Below are 20,269 nucleotides of genomic sequence, written 5' to 3'. Positions count from 1 at the left end.
TTTTTTTTTTTTTTTTCTACCTTTAGACAGCCTGTGGTCCTGTTGTCTGCCTGCCCCATTGTTTTTTGCTCGGTTTGTCAGATGCTGCATCACCCTCTGAGCTGGAGAGCAAGTCCTGCCCCAAAGAGGGCTGGCTCCTTTTCAGTGTATCCTCCAGTATTTTTTCTAGTGCTGTAAAGGGCCTTTATCCCACCCCAGCATACCCTAATGAACACTTTTTTTTTTTCCTCCTGTGGCTTTGTACATTTGCTCTTTAGTTTTGTCTGGTTACAACTAATTACGCCCTCCAAATAACCCTAAAAATTCCATGCAGTCCTTTGTGTACACACTTAGCCAATATGCTGCTTTGTTGCAATTGTGTCTTACAAGGTGCAAAGAATTTTTTTTTTTTTTTTTTAAGCCTTTGTAGTCTTGGTCTTTCTTTTGGCAGAATTTGAGAATGACAGGCCCTTTCTCTGGAGTGATTTGCACTCTGTAATTTTCCCCCTTCAGATGCAGAGTTGGGAACAAGACATTTGCATTTTTATGTGTATGGATGAATTTCTGCCCCCAGAATCCTATTCAACTTATTTCGAAAATTGTGTTGTAAAGATGTATAAAGTGCTTTGGGGACGCTGCAGAAATATTCAGGTCCTCAGTTCAATAGGCAGGTAACAGAGAAGCATATGGATTTATGTAACATGATGGCTATGGTGTCAGCAGGAACTGCTGCACTGTTTTCTTAGCTTCTGTCCTTGTACCCTGGGGATTTGCTCTGGAAGTGTGGAGCTTTCTGGGGACTCTGTAGGTACCTTCCTGTAGTTGGTGGTGGTGCAGGTGGTTTGGGAATGAGGTGGAGAGGCAGGACCGTGGTGCGCAGGTGTCCCTTGGAGCTCCTGCCTCTGCATAGCTAATTCACGGCTCCTGTGGTCCGGCGCTCGCTCATACTCACATGTGTGTGTTCCCAGACTTGCTCACACTCAAGCGTGTGTGTTCCGGGGCTCACTCACACTCGTGCATGTGTGTTCTCGGGCTCGCTCACATTCACACGTGTGTGTTCCGGGGTTTGCTCACAGTCATGCTCCAATGGGCTCTGATGTGTTGGACGCGGCACCGAGCTGTTCAAAAATCTACTTTTCGCATTTTCTTGACAGTAAGTTTTTAAATGCCTCAGTCTAGTCACTCTGTTTTACCTTTTTTTTTTTTGACAATGTACCCTTTGGATATTTTAAAACAGTGTGGCACAAGCTTTACATGTTTGGCTATTTCGTGATTGAACATTTGAAATTAGAGGGACTATGGAAAATGTCATTTTTTTTTAATTTACATTAAGCTGTATTCTTAGAGCAGTTTTAGGTTTATAGAAAAATTATGCAGAAGTGCACAGTACCCGATATCCCTGCTGCTGTTTCCCCTGTCGTTGACATCGCGCATCCCCGTGGTAGATTTGTTACAGCTGATGAGCTGGTATTGATCCATGATTATTAACTAACCTGCATACTTCAGATTAGGCTTCACTCTGTTGTACACTCCTGTGGATTTCGACAAATGCGTAGTATCATGTGTTGTTCTTTTCTTCTTAAAAACCAGATTACTTAGTATTCTCCTGGCAAGGTGGGGGAGAGAGTCTCCTTGCTAAAGCCAGTGTCAGACTGGATTTGACATTGACCTTGGTACCATTCTCTCGCAGGCTCGCAGCTGGCATTGCATGAGCATCTGATCCTTTTAAGAGTGGTGTCATGGGAGAAGGATTTCCTGGGTGGCACAAATGGTTGAGCACAGGGCTGTTGACTGAAAGGCTGGCAATTTGAACCCACCCTGAGGCACCTCAGAAGAAAGGAGTGGTGATCTACTTACAAAAAATCAGCCATTGAAAACCGTATGGAGCACAGTTCTGCTCTGACAACATGGAGTTGCCGTGAGACAGAACTGATTTGGCAGCAGTTGTTCTGTTTTTGTCATGAAGGAAGGACTGGACCTCCATGTTTTTCGTCATGGAGGGAGGACATGGAGGAAGGTGTCCTGACTACCCCCATGTGTAAATGAGGGAGCAAGGCAAGCTAACCCTGATGATCTAACATAAAATAAATGATAGCATGTATTGAATATTTATTATGTGCCAAGCACTGTTTTAAGTGCTTTACTTGTTTTAATTCTTGGGATCCTCCCAACAACCTTATTAAGAAGTTCTATTTTGACCCCCATTTTCTGTATTACAAAACTGAGACACAGAGAGATTAAGCAACTTCTCCCAAGTCACACAGCTAGTAGGCGGCAGAGCTGGAATTCAGACCCAGGCAATCTGGCCCTTGAGTCCTTGCCCTCAGTCACTGTGTTACACTTGCCATCCCTTGAGTCCTTGCCCTCAGTCACTGTGTTACACTTGCCATCCCTTGAGTCCTTGCCCTCAGTCACTGTGTTACACTTGCCATCCCTTGAGTCCTTGCCCTCAGTCACTCTGTTACACTTGCCATCCCTTGAGTCCTTGCCCTCAGTCACTCTGTTACACTTGCCATCCCTTGAGTCCTTGCCCTCAGTCACTGTGTTACACTTGCCATATTATGCAAGTCTTGGATGTACCTTGAACCGAAGTGCTCCCTACCACTGATAGCTTTCATTTTCTGGTATGGGATTTTTTTTTCCTAAGACATAAATGGTTCTGGAATACTTGCTTCCCAAGAATGTAGGCACGTTACTATCACCGATGGCTGCTGTTGTAGAAACCATCTGAAAATCACGTGATCATTCCAGTGTTGTACAGGCATCCTGGTTAGGAACTGGAAATGATTTTCATGTCTTTTTCTCATAATTTTCTCAATATCTGAGTGGGCCAAGACAGTGAAAACTAGAAAGCAGATACGCTGAGATGAGCTGGCCTCTTCAGAGGGCCCTGATGTCCACGCTCCAGAGGCTGGCCTCCTGAAAACACAAAGCCACATTGTTTGCTATATGGAGAATTTTTTTTAAAAAGTTCTCACATGTTGGCTTTTTCTTTACTGCTAAAGAGTAGAAATTGGGAAACGAAAACAGATCTGGCCAAGCAGCTGGTGTGAGGGACACAGGCTTTTTTTGTGCAGGTTGCAGCAGATGCGACCAGAATGAGCCCTCTCCTGGTGCTGGCTGGGCACACAGGCCTTCTGGGCAGGAGGCGTCACAAGTCTAGATCATGGAAAATCTAGATCGTGGACCCAAGTCAAGAGGCATTTGGAAGGAATCATATGGATTGCAGATTGACCCTTAAATTTGTGTCTATGATCAAAAGATACATTCAGTCACATCTACTTTGTGTCTTCCTTTGGAGCTGATTTCCTGTTGGTTATTGAGTCGTATTAATTATTACACAAAGATCATTATTTTCTTTGTAAACGCAAAGTCATCAGGTTAGGTGCTCTGGGTCATTTTTTTTAAAGTAATGTTATGCCAGGTCATAAAGAGAAAACTTTTTTTATTAGAGTTAACCTGGACCTTAAGTATCTTATAAGAGTTTTTTTTTTTTTTTTTTACATGAGAGGCATTGGGGAGTACTGAATCTTCTTGTCTGGCCAAACAAAGATACATGTACCACAAACCTCTTCTGTGCTTAGGACAAAGGCTGTGTCTTGGAAATCATTTGGGACCCGAATTTGTAACGTGGAAGGCTATCATGATTTTACTGAATTTGCACCTTTGTTAGTCAGTATTCTTAATAGACTTGTATATCATGCAGATTTTCATTTCAGGGTATTTCTAATCTTAACAAGGGAATTTTTGCTTCGGGTGTTGATTAAGCTCTTTTTTCTTGCTGCCAGGATTATAAGTTAAGGAAATTTCAAAATATAATTGGGCTAGTGTCCAGGTTTCTTTTGGAGCAGGCTTCTGTGCTTTATTTGACATTATCAATTATTTTTTCCTCAAATAAAATGCTCTGCACAAATGATCACAGGTCTATATTTTAAACTCACTTAACAGAATGTTATTTACGGAATACTGGTCTTGGCTGTGGCAGTTTTTGTTACTGATATGAGTTTTCTAGTATATACTCCCTGTGCCCTCTGTGCCAGTTTGATAATGAATGTAGGGCAATAAAAGCAGGGAAGCGCTCTGGTCTGATAGCAGTTCCTATGTAATGGGAACTAATGGCGTAAACTTCAAATTACATTTTAAATAAATGTTTATGCCCAAACCATCCATTAGACCATTGCCTAGAGGGTCAGTAGGATCGTGCCTCCATTCGTCATCGTGTGGTCCGTGATTGCTTTTTAGGTGTAGATGATACTTTTAGAATGAAGAATGTAGCACCACGCTGAGACTGCAGGCAACACTCCTGTCGTCTCGGGAGGGGAAAAAGCATGTAAGCAACAGCACCTCTAATAAGCTCAAGGCTGATAGTGTTGCTTAGAGGGTTAGTTCTGCATACAGCGTCACAGGAATATTTTCACAGAATCGTAAGCCTACAAGGGATTTCAAAAACCATTAAATGAGTCTCCTTGTCTTTGGCTAGACCATGACTAAGTAGCCTTCTATGTTCTTTTTTCTGCTCTTTTTGAAGAAGTTCCTTTTCCTGTAGAAAATTTTAATTTTCAAATACTAAGACAGAGAACGGATAGAATACAGAATTTCTATTATTAATTTATAAGCTATAATCAACCCAAAGGGCTAATTAAAAGGACCATATGGTGATGTCCCTAAGAGATTTCGTCAATAAGCAAAGAAGAGGGTGTTAGCTAAACTCCCTTTGCATCTCTCCCTCCTCTCTCCGACGTCTGAAGATTCCTGTGAGTGTACCAGGAAAAGGATAGCCTAGGAGGAACGGGACACAGGCTCCAAACGGGAGGGAGCTGGTAGCTCAGCATCCCAGAAAGGAGGGCAACCAGATAGCCACACAGTGAGAAGGGACTCCGTTTGTACATGGCCGAGCAAGACAGGATTGAGAGAGGCCCTCAGTTAAATTCATTCACCAATTTTCTTCCACAGGTAGTAGCACTGGTGTGTCTACTTTTTCAATGTGTTCATCAAACTGGGGTATTTCAACATAAACGACTTTTGAGTCATCTCTGCTGCTTTATATTCCAAGTAGCATGTACATGGTGGTTCTCAGCCAATACCATTATTCTGAAATCAAAGTTAACTCTGTATCATTATATCCTCAAAATTTATTTTTGCATAATATGGAACAATTTAATAATATGGGTATAGCATGCTATTTATTCCTGTCTCAAATTAGGAAGATGAGGCAAGAGGAGATAAGTGATTCGCCCAGGGGCACACATAGTGGCAAAGGCAAAAAGAAACCCCAGACTTCTTGTTCCTGCACCACTGTTAGGGGGTGAGTGAGGGTGGAGCTCAGATTCCAAAAGTTGGCTTCCTAGCCCAACAGATACGGCAAGACAAATGTTCTTTGAGTGTCCTGAGATGCAGCTTGAAGCAACTGACTCTTTAGTTGGTCCCATGGAAACTCCAGTCATGAGATCACGCTGACTTAGCAACAGCTTGTCTGAAATGAAATGTAAACTTATAAATGAACAAGCACTCTTCGAGCATATTCTGAGCCCATCAGTGTAGGTGGGGCTGTGAATAGTAACATTTTCCCTTCAGACACCGAAGATGCTACATACACTATTGATAGTATTATTTCCAATTAGATGATCTTGCTTTCCACATCTTATTTCCAAAAAGCAAGCTTATCATAAAAATGTACATTAGTTGAAGCAGGTATAGTGAAGATTTAAAAAGAGAGCATTACCAGCAATGTAATCTGGAGTGATGAGGAGAGACCCGTTTTTCATTATTCTCTCTCCGGGATGATAGCTCCGTCCACTCGGAATTTCTCTAGCATGCCCAGGCACCACCCTTTCTCTGACCAGCAAATATTTGCACATGCCATCCCTTCTATCAAGGAAATCGTTCCACCTGGCTGCCCATCCTGGTGACTTTAGCTCAGATGTCACCTCCTGAGCAAGACCTTCCCGACCTCTAGGTCAGACGGACGTCCCTGGCTGTTAGGCTGCAGAGCAACCTGAGCTTCCATCCCGTGAAATACTCAGCACGTCTAGTTATCATCACTCACCTTGTCATTAATGCCCGGCTCCCTGCTGGACTGTAAGGTCTGGAAAGTCATGGTCTTTGTTAGTCTTACTCAACACAGTATTCCTGGTATCCAGTATGGTGTTTGACACATAGTAGGTGTCAAACCTCAGTGTTCAACATTAAGATGTTGAACAAGTTAATATCAATAGTGATAGCTAATAATTTGCTGTGTGCCAGGCACCGTTCTGAATGTTCATTCTAAGCATATTATTTAGTCCTCACAACAACTCTGAAGTTGGCATTACTATCACCATTTCACAGATAAGAAGACTGAGGCACATAGAGGACAGGTAATTTGCCCAAGGTAACACAGCAAGTAAGTGCTGAAGCCAGGATTTAAAATTAGGCATCCTGACTCCAGGTGCTATGAATGAGTTTCCTGAGAGCCAGGAAAAAGAAGAAAATTAAATATACCTTATAGTTCTCGTATGAGTTCCACTGGAGAAAGAGATTTTTTCTGAGTCCGGATTTCTAGAACTGCTGCAGGTACGTCATCAGTAACCTGGTTATCTGTCTCCAGGCTCAGTTTGTAGAGATGCAGAGATTCTCTTAAATGGCCGATTGCCTTAGTAGCCTTCCTAAAAGTCCAGAACACAGCCTTAACTTGCAACTCAGAGGAACCATAGCTACATGTAGTTGAACTAATGTATTTCAGGTAGGTTGCTTTCCTGTCCATCAAATGGAATCAGCATTAGAGTGTCCAAAACTTGCAGAAGTAGGGGCTTTACCTGTTCCTTAGTTTGTCCCTCATGTACAGTGGCAGTACGAAGGAACTTCAGCCCCCAGTAATCCCCGTCAGCCCAAGGCCATCCTCCATTTCCAACCTAATTCCCTTCTCTAGAGAAATTCTGGTTTCATTACCTCCCAGATATTAATTGTCTTAGTTGTTTTTATATAGAAACTTGGCAACAGTTCAATATTAGATGTCCCACCTTAGTCAGGGGGCATATGCTTTTACACCTTTTCCTCACTTATTGACTGTCTTGTTACCCAACATTTCACATTTATGGCAATAGTAAAAACTCTACTATCCGACTGTTTTGGGCATCAGCAACATACATTTGGCAGTAACAAATATCCAGGTACGAGGTGAGAGTAATGCTGGCTTTGATGGTTAAGGTTATGGGTCAGCTTGGTTGGGCCATGATTCTCAGTGGCTTGGCAGTTGTGTAATGATGTAACTTGGCTGTTATGTAATGATGTAACTTGGCAGTTATTTAATGATATAACCTGACAGTTATGTAATGATACAACTTGGCAGTTATGTGATGATGTAATCTGGCAGTTAGCAATGATGTAGTCATCCTCTATTTTGCGATCCAATGTGGTCATCTTCCATTTTTGCATAACACTGATTTTGCATAACAAACTGGTCTTCGGGTCCTAACCATGTAGATAAGTAAGGAGAGGGTACATTTGTATATAAAAGCGTGCAGTGAAATAGTCCTTAGATGACAAAGATCACTCACTGCCATTGGGCAGCGAGTCTTTTTACTTCCAAAACGTTTCTTCTCCTGCAGCCCTCCGCTGTGTGGGTGAAGAACGATTGATCACCCAGATGGTCTTCCAGCCCTTCCGATTGCCACACTGTCATGTCTCCAACACCCTTTGGAGGCATTCCTCCTCTAATCAAGGCTCCCGGTGTTAAATATTCTTTGCGCTAGGTTGAAGGTGGGGAACCGATCTTTCTTGGATTTTTATCCCAGGTTTTCTCCTTTTGCTTTTTTTGAAATAAAGACCTAAAAGGAAGGTCAGCACTAGGTAGTAATGGGAAGAGAATGGGGCTGTGAGTCAGCCAGTTTTTGCCCCCTTGCTACGCCAAATAGTTCTCTTCTCTTGGCAACTCAAATCCTCAACCTGTAAACCAGGAGCCATGAGCAGACGAATGCTTCTAGTCCAATCCTAAAATTCTGTGATTTCTTTAAAAATATTTTTGAATTTGCCAGGCCTTCTAGAGTTTCATACTAGTTTAGAGAATTGTTTTAAGTTTTATTTCATTTACTTCTACTATTTTACTAATTAACATTTGAAGGCAGGCCCCTTAGCATTTTACATACATGAACTCTTTTAATCCTCACAATAACTATATTCCATTTTTAAAGTGAAAAATTGGGCTTGGAGAGCTGTGATTTACCCATCCTTACATGGGACGTTCACGGTAGAGTGTGAGGGCTGGGACAGTCCAACGCTGGTGTGCGTTACTCTCCGTGGGCGCTGAGGAAGAAGGAGCTGTTTGTAATTCTCTTAACAGTGGCATAGTCACAGGATAGACATATAGCTAGTTTGATTCATTTTAAGTGGTAAAATCTTAAACATTTCAAATCTCCTTCCCTCAAAGTATCTCATTCTTGGAGGACATGTTCTGAGTTCCTGAAGCCTATGCTCTAGTTGTTTTTATGCCTTAGTAGGACTTACTTTTTTCTAGATAAGTATAATAAGTCATAGAAGTTACTTTAGGAGCATTTTTCTGTGTGTGTTCATCCAAAGTCAACCAATATTCCGTGTGCATAAATGGGGAATAAATGAGTAAGTTCTTGGGTTGATTTCTAGTGTCATCTAGTTTTCCCTTATTAAAATTATCCGTTGTTTCCAGGTTTATTTTTGTTTTTTTCTTTGTTGTGTTTTGTTTTAGACTCTGAGAAAACTTCTGTCAATTTTTAAAAGAAACTCATTCCTTATAAACTCCGTAAGCTAACGAGCAGTGGAAAGTAGATAGGAAAGGAGGAGGTAGCCGTGCAGTCATGCTTTTCTCTTCTATTTTTCCCTTTGGCTAGAGACCTCTTTTCCCAATAGTAGGAATTATTTTTAAGTTCATCTTTCCTCTCTTTGTCTCCTCCTGTGGGCCCACAATAATCTTTCTTGTCGCTGGTAGCTCTGACCGGGGCTGAGGATTCGTGTGGGATGCCAGCCTTGGAAGGGGATCCCTTCTGAAAGCGCCTGTGTATAGGGGGGCTTATTAGTGGGCACTGGGGAAGAGCACTCAGGAGTGTGTGCTCTTTTTCCCACATAGAGCTGAGCTGGGTGGGATGTTTTCTGTACGGTGTCAGCTGGCTTTATGAAGATCTTTAATGCCAAAGAAAGTGGCAGCCCCGGGTGAAAAGGAGAATGGTAACGTGTAAGTGTTTGGTGATCTTTAGCCATTGCCTTGGGGTGCTTTGATATACACCGCTGGCCAGGTGCACATGGGTGGTGTGACACCCCACCCCACCCCACCCCATCCCACCCCACCCCACCCCACCCCACCCCACCCCACCCCACCCTGGTACCAGGAGCCACCAGAATGGAAAGAAAAGCAACACACAGGAACTTTGCAGTTGTTGAAAACATTTGCTTTTTCCTATGGACATGTTTTTAAATCTTCTGTTTGGTTTGAATTTTCTTATAAACTTTTTGTTAATGTCTTTTTATCTTGATGACTCAGATTCTAGTTATATTTTCACTGGGCAAAAGGATGAATTCAAGATTTCATTACTGTTAGAATACTTCCAAAGTGACGCTTGTTAGTCAGAGATGGTGGTGAGCCTCCAGGCTCGATCTGTGAGTAACACTCAGGAGCTACTGTGCAGCCATGTTGATGCCGCATGAACCTAAATGACAGAAGTTACCTGGCTTTACTGGGCTACGGACATCTCGTGTCACCCGCTGGCGGTTGGTGTGTGTTGGACGTGCTCACTTCATAGTACGTTTATGTTACCTTGTGTGAAGAAGTTTAAGGACACTCTAGTGATCTTATTGAAGCTTTATTAGGCTGTTATATTAAGATTTTTCTTTTAATCTAGAAACTTTTGTCTTTTTTTTCTCAGAAAGGTTAACTTTTTGGCATTACCGTATACTTTCTTTTATACGTGTGGCTTTGAGACAGTGGTGGTTCTGTGGTACATGCGGGAAACCTGGTCCGGTTCTGGGCCAGCGCACCTAACGTACAGCCACCAGCCTTCTGTCTGTGGAGGCTTGCATCTTATTTTGATGCTGAAATCAGCCAGTGAAACTCTGTGGATCACAATGATCTGATCCACAGCTGATCAAGGGGGTTCTGTTCTGTTGTGGATGGGGTTGCCAGGAGTCAGGGGCCAACTTGATGGAGGCCAAAAACAGCAGAAACAGTGTGTGTGGTTCTCCTTACTCACTGCTACGTGAACTTTTATCAGTTTAGGTGTTGTTTTGAGAAGAGAGGGTATTTGGTTTATGTTTTATTCTGAACACCCTTTTGTGTTTATGATATGAATTTCCATATTTCAATGCATAATATAAAATCACCTTCCATTCCATTATGGCTTAAATTTTAATGAGGGAAAAAAAAGGATGCGTAACTTCTTCCAAATGTTGCATAATTCTAAGAACATTTTAGTTTGCAGAGTAGGATCCAGTGCCTTCCTCCTTTTTTTTTTTTTTCAGAATCTATATACTTGAGCCCCCACGTGTCTGTCACTTTGTCATACTGTGAGGGCTTGCATGTTGCTGTGACGCTGGAAGCTATGCCACTGGTATTCAGATACCCACAGGGTCACCCATGGAGGACAGGTTTCAGCTGAGCTTCCAGACTAAGACAGACTAGGAAGAAGGACCTGGCAGTCTACTTCTGAAAAGCATTAGCCAGTGAAATCCTTATGAATAGCAGCGGAATGTTGTCTGATATAGTGCTGGAAGATGAGCCCCTGAGGTTGGAAGGCACTCAAAAGATGACTGGGGAAGAACTGCCTCCTAAAAGTAGAGGCGACCTTAATGACGTTGGATGGAGTAAAGCTTTTGGGACCTTCATTTGCTGATGTGGCACAGCTCAAAATGAGAAGAAACAGCTGCAAACATCCATTAACAATAGGAACCTGGAATGTACGAAGTATGAATCTAGGAAAATTGGAAATCATCAAAAATGAAATGGAACGCATAAACATCAATATCCTAGGCATTACTGAGCTGAGATGGACTAGTATTGGCCGTTTTGAATCAGACAATCATATAATCTACTATGCCGGGAATGACAACTTGAAGAGGAATGGTGTTGCATTCATTGTCAAAAAGAACGTTTCAAGACCTATCCTGAAGTAGAACGCTGTCGGTGATAGGATAATATCCATACGCCTGAAGGAAGACCAGTTAATACGACTGTTATTCAAATTTATGCACCAAACACTAGGGCCAAGATGAAGAAATAGAAGATTTTTATCAGGTGCTGCAGTCTGAAATTAATTGAACATGCAATCAAGATGCGTTGATAATTACTGGTGATTGGAATGTGAAAGTTGGAAACAAAGAAGAAGGATCAGTAGTTGGAAAATATGGCCTTGGTGATAGAAACAATGCTGGAGATTGAATGATAGAATTTTGCAAGACCAATGACTTCTTCATTGCAAATACCTTCTTTTACCAACATAAACAGTGACTATACACATGGACCTCACCAGATGGAACACACAGAAATCAAATTGACTACATCTGTGGAAAAGCTCAATATCATCAGTCAGAACAAGGCCAGGGGCTGACTGTGGAACAGACCATCAATTGCTCATATGCAAGTTCAAGGTGAAACTGAAGAAAATCAGAGCAAGTCCACGAGAGCCAAAATATGACCTTGAGTACATCACACCTGAATTTAGAGACCATCTCAAGAATAGATTTGACACATTGAACACTAGTGACCGAAGACCAGATGAGTTGTGGAATGACATCAAGGACATCATACATGAAGAAAGCAAGAGGCCATTGAAAAGACAGAAAAGACCAAGATGTATGTCAGAGGAGACTTTGAAACTTGCTCTTGAGCATCGAACAGCTAAAGCAAAAGGAAGAATTGATGAAGTAAAAGAACTGAACAGAAGATTTCAAAGGGCCTCTCGAGAAGACAAAGTAAAGTATTCTAATGACATGTGCAAAGAGCTGGAGATGGAAAACCAAAACGGAAGAACACGCTTGGCATTTCTCAAGCTGAAAGAACTGAAGAAAAAATTCAAGCCTTGAGTTGCAATGGTGAAGGATTCCATGGGGAAAATATTAAACAATGCAGAAAGCATCAAAAGAATATGGAAGGAATACACAGAGTCATTATACCGAAAAGAGTTAGTCTGTGTTCAACCGTGTCAAGAGGTAGCATATGATCAGGAACCGATGGTACTGAATGAAGAAGTCCAAGCTGCTCTGAAGGCATTGGCGAAAAACAAGACTCCAGGAATTGACAGAATATCAATTGAGATGTTTCAACAAACAGATGCAGGGCTGGAGGTGCTCACTCGTCTATGCCAAGAAATATGGAGGACAGCTTCCTGTCCAACTGGCTGGAAGAGATCCATATTTATGCCTATTCCCAGGAAAGGTGATCCAACCGAATGTGGAAATTATAGAATGATATCATTAATATCACATGCAAGCAAAATTTTGTTGAAGATCATTCAAAAATGGCTGCAGCAGTATATTGACAGGGAACTGCCACAAATTCAGGCTGGTTTCAGAAGAGGACGTGGAACCAGGGATAAGGGATATCATTGCTGATGTCAGATGGATCCTGGCTGAAAGCAGAAGGATGTTTACCTGTGTTTTATTGACTATGCGAAGGCATTCGACTCTGTGGATCATAACAAACTATGGATAACATTGGGAAGAATGGGAATTCCAGAACACTTAATTGTGCTCATGAGGAAACTTTACATAGATCAAGAGACAGTCGTGCAGACAGAACAAGGGAATACTGATTGGTTTAAAGTCAGGAAAGGTGTGCATCAGGGTTGTATTCTTTCACCATATCTATTCAATCTGTATGCTGAACAAATAATATGAGAAGCTGGACTATATGAAGAAGAACGGGGCATCAGGATTGGAGGAAGACTCATTAACAACTGTGTTATGCAGATGACACAACCTTCCTTGCTGAAAGTGAAAAGGACTTGAAGCACTTACCTATGAAGATCAAAGGCCACAGCCTTCAGTATGGATTACACCTCAACATAAAGAAAACAAAAATCCTCACAACTGGACCAATGAGCAACATCATGATAAATGGAGAAAAGATTGAAGTTGTCAAGGATTTCATTTTACTTGGATCCACAATCAACAGCCATGGAAGCAGCAGTCAAGAAATCAAAAGATGCATTGCATTGGGTAAATCTGCTGCAAAGGACCTCTTCAAAGTGTTGAAGAGCAAAGATGTCACCATGAAGACTAAGGTGCGCCTGACCCAAGCCATGGTATTTTCAATTGCATCATATGAATGTGAAAGCCGGACACTGAATAACAAAGACCAAAGAAGAATTGACACCTTTGAGTTGTGGTGTTGGTGAAGAATATTGAATATACCATGGACTGCAAAAAGACTGAAGAAATCTGTCTTGGAAGAAGTACAACCAGAATGCTCCTTAGAGGCAAGGATGGCAAGACTGCGTCTTACATACTTTGGACATGTTGTCAGGAGGGATGAGTCCCTGGAGAAGGACATCGTGCTTGGCAGAGTACAGGGTCAGCGGAAAAGAGGAAGACCCTCAACAAGGTGGATTGACACAGTGGCTGCAACAATGAGCTCAAGTGTAACAACAATTGTAAGGATGGCGCAGGACCGGGCAGTGTTTCGTTCTGTTGTGCATAGTGTCGGTATGAGTCGGAGCCAGCTCGACGGCACCTAAGAACAACATACATTTCTGTGGCGGGGGGGTGGTGTAGTGCATGTGTGTGGAGTGTGGTGCGTGTGTGGTGTGTGTGGTGTATGCATTCATTTATTCTTAGATCCAGTCATTCTTCGTATTATCTGTTAGGTGCTCAGAAAACAAGGGCAGCTGTAACTTCTCATTCTTCTTGCTTATTCAGATTGCTGTAATGCGTGAATGTGAACGTACCTAGAGAACACCAGAAACCAAACCAAAATAATTGCCATCAAGTCGACTCCGACTCATGGTGACCCATATGTGTCAGAGTCGAACTGTTCTCCATGGAGTTTTCAATGGTGGAGTTTTGGAAGTTGATTGCCAGGCCTGTCTTTCAAGGTGTCCCTGGGTGGACTCAAACCATCAGTTTTTCAGTTAGCAGCTGAGAGCGTTAACCTTTTTTACTACCCAGGGACTCCCTATGGAACACCAACCAAAAAAAAAAAAAAACGAAATTCTATGCTGTTGAGTTGATTCCGATTCATAGCGACCCCATAGGACAGAGTAGAACTGCCCCATAGGGTTTCCAAGGAGCAGCTGGTGAATTTGAACTGTCGACCTTTTGGTTAGCAGCCAAGCTCTTAGCCACTGCACCACCAGGGCTGCAGAACACAATGCCTGGCAAAAAGGTGTTATTCAGAAAATATTAATGGAGTGTGTTGAATCAGGATATACCAGAACCATCCGATGGCACGCTGGTGGGGCCAGGTGGGGAATTCTCCCCTGCATGAACCTTGGGCCTTAGGACTAGCAGATGAAAGTAATACAATGGGGGCACTGGCAGCCCCTCGTCTGCTTGGCTCGCTTGCGACCACCATTAATCGCCTGCTTCTCTCCCTGCCTTCAGGAGCTGTGCCGGCAGCGCATGGCCACGAGGTCCTCGGAGCGCCCGGAGCCCCTGCACACTTCCCGCATCAACAGCGTCTCTTCCCAGTTCAGCGATGGACCAATGCCCAGCCCCTCGGCTCGGAGCAGCACCTCGTCCTGGTCAGAGGAGCCGGTCCAGTCCAACATGGACATCTCCACCGGTCACATGATCCTGGTAAGACCTACACGCTTCTGGGTCAGAGGAAAAGTGGCTAAGACCATCCTTCAAGCAGAAGAGAAATAGGAAAAGCCTTACAGGAATTCTCTCGCAAGGACAAACCCTTAGTTCCTACAACACGTAAAAGCAGCATTTTCACAGCCATAATTGACAATAAGATTGATGATCACGTCTTACCTTTTAAGGAAGCTGACAAGCAGGACAGGAAGAACCCAAATGTCAGAGCCTTTTCTGCATTAAGTAAATTAAATGAATATGAGAACTTACCTACACTGGGATTTCTTTCATCCTTCTGCTTAGAATGCTCAGCCCCCACATACACGCTGAACCATGTGTATGGCTTTTTATTGGTTGTTTTGTTCTTAATGCTGGGAACACACATCAATTAGTGCCAACTGTGGGTGCTGCTTTTTTTAGCCCTCTGACTAATAAACGGCAGTTGGTTCCTTCCCCCTCAGTTCCCAACTCACCAAGAGTCATTTGGGTAAATAAATATCACTCATATGCTGCTTATAATTAAAAGTGACACTGGGGAGAGTGGGGAGTTTTAGTGCTTCACTTCGTCATAAAAAGGCTTCCAGGAGGGAGCTTGCACAGAAGTTCTGCATGGCATGAAACCAGAGAGGTGATGGCACCACGCTTTGTCCTTCCCCACGCTGAGCGTGGTTCTCGGAGTAGCCCTCCCTTGGGTGGCTGTGGATTCCTGCTTGATGCATAACGCGTGTCTGAGTTTTAAGAGGAAGGTCCGTAATTCAGCCCTTCTTACTGCTCGTCTCCTGAAGGCAGAAGGGTAATGCTGTCCTGAATTTTGAAGCCTCAGGCACCTTTCTGTTTAGTAATTGTAAGTGCTGAAAATCGTTTTCTCATATTGATGAAAAGCAGAGCCCTGTTCCATTGCTAGGCTGAGGTGGCTTCTGTACTTGGGCATAAGGGAAAGATCTTCTTTGTGGAGTTAATTTTCTGTGCCTCGAGATAGACCTGCCAAATGTTTTTTTGTTTTAAACATCTTTTTTATTTTTTTGAAACTTTCTTGCTGGATTATTTAATAATGACACAGGCTGGTGGAATTAGACCACAAGAGGCCAGAAAGAGCTATATTTTCATTAAGTGGCCTCATTGCAGATACTGAGTTGGAGAGTCTTAAACTCTCCTGATGATGCCATGAGGCCACGGGGCATGCTAGACACAGCCCCTGGGGCAGCATTGCTGGTGGTTCTCAATCCGGGCTGTCAGAGCTCTGTCATGCTGGGAAACACACAGTTCTAAACCCATTTGGACCAGACTATTGGCAAGACTGATGAATGCAACAGTCTGCTTCAGAAATCACTTAAAACTAAACCAAACTAAAGTCAGGAAGTTTAGATTTTCTGATCAATTGAGCTGGAAATTATAGTCAAAATGATTGTGTAGGAGTTTGGCCACCAACCTATAAAGATATGACCTTACTCTCTCTTTCTTGGCTAGACCTCACCCATCAATCCTTACATCCATGCTAGAATGGAAAGACTCCAATGATACCTGGTTACCTGCTGATAAATGCTTCTCCTGTTGACTTGGCTGGATGTTGAATTCTTATATTTTCAAGATTCAGGAGCAGAGAAGTTCATTTAGCAAACACTTACTGAGTTCCTACTGCATACCAACAGCTGTTAACTTTGAAAGAAACTCTTAGTGAATAGTGGTTATATTACTTTAGATCTGACTTTTTAGAGAATATATCGACATTTGTCCTTTTTAGGAAAGGAAACTAGATCAATAGTTTAGCTTTCTAATGAGATTTTGATATTGTGGCCAAACACAGCAGCCTAATATGTTTACCTGGCAAGTTAGCTAAATGGAGATTTGTTTGTTGTGGTTGTTGTTAGGCGCTATCGAATTGGTTCCAACTCATAGTGACCCTGTGTACCACAGAATGAAACACTGCCTGGTCCTGCGCCATCCTCACAATCGTTGTTATGCTTAAGCCCGTTGTTGCAGCCACCGTGTCAGTCCATCTCTTTGAGGGTCTTCATCTTTTTCGCTGACCCTCTCTACCTTACCAAGCATGATGTGCTTCTCCAGGGACTGATCCCTCCTGATAACATGTCCAAGGTATGTGAGACTCAGTCTCGCCATCCTTGCCTCTAAGGAGCATTCTGGTTGTACTTCTTCCAAGACAAATTTGTTCTTTTGTCAGTCCATGGTATATTCAATATTCTTCTCCAGCAACACAATTCAAAGGCATCAATTCTCCTTTGGTCTTCCTTATTCATTGTCCAGCTTTCACATACACAGAAAATGATTGAAAACACCATGGCTTGGGTCAGGCGCTCCTTAACCTTCAAGGACACTCGTATGAAGAGCTTTTATTATACTTTAATATTGCCATGTTTCAAGGAACTTTTTTGGATTTTCTTAAGTAATTGAATTACAATTTGGTGATATCTTGAATCCAAATGGTATGTGCAGATGTTGTATTTTTCATAGAAAATTGTGTTTTACCATTCACACGTATAATGAACAGTCTAAAAGCAAACATAACGGGTAAATTTCAGTTGAAGTGCCTGAACTAGAAGACCACCACCCATCTATCAGTTTGTACGCTGGTGGCCTGTGTGTTGGCTGTGCTGCTTGAGGCTGTGTCACTGGTATTTCAACACCAGCAGGGTCCCCCATGGTGAACTGGTTTCAGCAGAGCTTCCAGACTAAGACAGACTAGGAAGAAAGGCCTGGTGATCTGCTTCCAAAAATTAGCCATTGAAAACCCTATGGATCATTGTCCAATACTGGGGACCAGGCAGCATTTCGTTCTGTTGTACCTGGAATTGTCATGAGCTGGAGATCATTCAACAGCAACCAACAACAACCACAAGCCACAAGAATTGCAATCAGTCAACTGGTTGAAACAATTCTAAGCCTAATATGAGTGTCCCATTGAAGAGGTCATTTAATGCAGCAGGACTGTCAAATGGTCATGTTTCTAAAGGCCCATTCATCCCCTTACCCAACCGTAATGCCGAATCTAGAAATGCAATGTGAGCTCTAGACTTTACAGTGTGAATTCAGCCACCTCCCTGGACTCTGTGCACACAGGCTGTAAACTCAAAGGAAACTGAATTTTTCACATTAATCAGAAGCTATGCATAAATTAAATGCTGCAAATATATTTCCCTGACTCCAAAGAGTGCAGGCATTTGGTAGTAGGGAGGGTGATTATGCGGAGTTGATGTTCGTGACTATCCCTAGTCCTTGCCTCTGGACATGTGTGTATTCTCTAAACTTGGATAGTCCTGTGTTTCTTTCCTAACTTTAAGTTGGGTTCAAGTACTCTCTCAACCCATATGATTTTCTTCAACCCAAGCATTTTCCCTGGTACAGATGATGAGAAACCTGGAGACATACGGTATAAGTGCACCACATTTAGCATTTTTACTAAGAATTCTCACAGCAGGGGAAAGTCCTTCTAAGAGGGGCCCTTCAGGCTCTGGAGTCCTCAGCGGCCTCTCCTGTGTGTGGCCGTGGTAGCACCTTGTGACTAGGCTGGAAATGTTCACCAGGAACTGGCTCTGTTCTTACTGACTTGAAATGGCACGTTTCCTCTTCAGCAATGGCTGTAGGAACCTGAGCTGTGTCAGCACCTCACGAACACACCGGAATAGCTGACCTTCTAACTACAAGGAAGATCATCGTGTGATCAGTCAACCTGACTGTCCTTAAGGAAACTTTCATGCTTACCAAACAGCTAGTACGATGACCTTACTGAACTACATAGGAAGGATTCAGGGACTAACAGATAAATCAGACACCAAACCTGTTGCCGTGGAGTTGATTCTGACTCATAGTGACCCTATAGGACATGGTTGAACTACCCCATAGGGTTTTCAAGGCTGTAATCTTTACAGAAGCAGACTGCCACATCCTTCTCCCAAGGTGTGGCTGGTGGGTTCGAACTGCTGACCTTTTGGTTTACAGCTGAGCATTTCACTGTTGTGGCACCAGGACTCCTTATAAATCACACAAGGTCCATGTAATCCTCAGAACCATTGTTTTCCGAAATTCAGCTGCTCTCATAGAGCATCAGGAAAAATGTCACATTTTAACATAAAGATTCAATGAAATAAACAGCAGAAGTTATTTATATCTGAACAACAGGGTAGAAGTTAGGAGTAGCCTACAAAGTGGAAAGGAAAAGTTGGCCAAGTTATTTGGAAGACATACTCGTTACCAAGGCCTGTTGCCAATGTGCAAAATTAGAACATTTTCTTTAGCAAAGAACAGAAAGTATTTTTTGAAAGGGTAAGTAGGTAGTTATAAAACCAGATACTGCCTGGGCACGCTGGGCTATCAGGTGCCCGGGCACACTGGGCTGATCTGGGGGGAGGGCAGAGATGTCACAGTGGGCGTGTATGCCCTTGAGGAAGCACCGCCAGACTTTGCAAATTCCCTCCCTCTCCCACAGACCACTCCTTTCACTGTGGTCTGTATAGTTACTTAGTTTGCCAAGTACTGTAATTTCATGTTAGAAGCCTATAGTAACAGAATTCTAGAAATAAATACTCCCTCAAGGACTGGGCTGTGTGTTGAGAGGGTGAGCAGAATCTGTCATCTCTTGGGAAGGAGACAGGTAGCCAGTGGAGGCTTTGCAATGGGAGGAGAAGGAAGGGTCCCTCCCACTGACGTGAGGCAGGCAGGCAGCGGGCTGCAGCTGAGGAGACCTGCCTTGGGGCCAGGTAGCCACTAATGAGAGCAGGCCCATTTGTTAGCTCGTGGTCCCCTGTCACCATCGGGGAAGGGCTGAGCTTCAATTCACATCACTGTAGGGAGGGACTTAATTACCAGCTAGTCAAGGTGTTTCAGGCAAGTGGAACAAGACATAGAGAAATGGGTCAGGGAAAAGCACATGTCTACCAGGTGCCCAGAGGCATCGAGTTCTCAGAAGGAATGCAAGTGACAGCATCAGTGCAAGACACTGGAAAGGGAGGGGAGGGTTCTCCATGTGGCTGCAGAAGGCAGACGTGGAGGGGGCCTGCTGGTGGGCACAAGCCTGCTGTCAGACTTGGTGCTCTGCCACCCAGCTCTCCCGTGCACGAGCCACCTAAAAGGGGGCCGGCTGGTGGGCATGAGCCTGCTGTCAGACCTGGTGCTCTGCCACCCAGCTCTCCCGTGCACGAGCCACCTGAGTGGCTGGATCTGGACTCAAAAGCATGGATTCCAGGGTCCAGTAAACTTCGTCTCAAGCTTGGGAGCTTTGTGGCTTACTAGTTCTGTGTCCCCTGAAGCAATAATTTAGCCTCTGTTTTCTCATCTGTAAAATAAAAACCAAACCTGTTGCCGTTGAGTCTGACTCAGAGAGACCAGTAATAACAGTGCCTCCCTCTTAGAGTTTCTATGAGGATTAAACAAGATAATCATTTAAGGAGCTGACACCTTGTAAGACTTCAGCAGATGGCGTTTACCTCTAATTGATATTCTTAAACCAAGAAGGATCACGGCGAAGAAGCGAACGAGGTAGAGCCTTTAGGCTTAGTCAGCCAAGCCGTTCTCTGCTTCTGTGCTTTGGTTTTTTTGTCGTTTG

General features: G+C 43.2%; 1 protein-coding gene across 1 annotated transcript in view; it reads left to right on the top strand.

Annotated features, from left to right (window-relative positions):
* PTPRN2 (protein tyrosine phosphatase receptor type N2) overlaps window positions 1–20,269 on the top strand; it is a 1,410,930-nt gene that overhangs the window by 1,241,227 nt on the left and 149,434 nt on the right. The window contains exon 14 of the mRNA XM_064274265.1: window positions 14,518–14,712. Coding sequence (XP_064130335.1) covers window positions 14,518–14,712 — 195 coding nt within the window. The remainder of the gene's footprint in view (window positions 1–14,517; window positions 14,713–20,269) is intronic.

The sequence above is a fragment of the Loxodonta africana genome, chromosome 22 (assembly GCF_030014295.1).
Source record: "Loxodonta africana isolate mLoxAfr1 chromosome 22, mLoxAfr1.hap2, whole genome shotgun sequence".
Taxonomy (NCBI): domain Eukaryota; kingdom Metazoa; phylum Chordata; class Mammalia; order Proboscidea; family Elephantidae; genus Loxodonta; species Loxodonta africana.
Note: the sequence above shows the minus strand (reverse complement) of the source record. Positions and strands in the feature narration are given on the sequence as shown.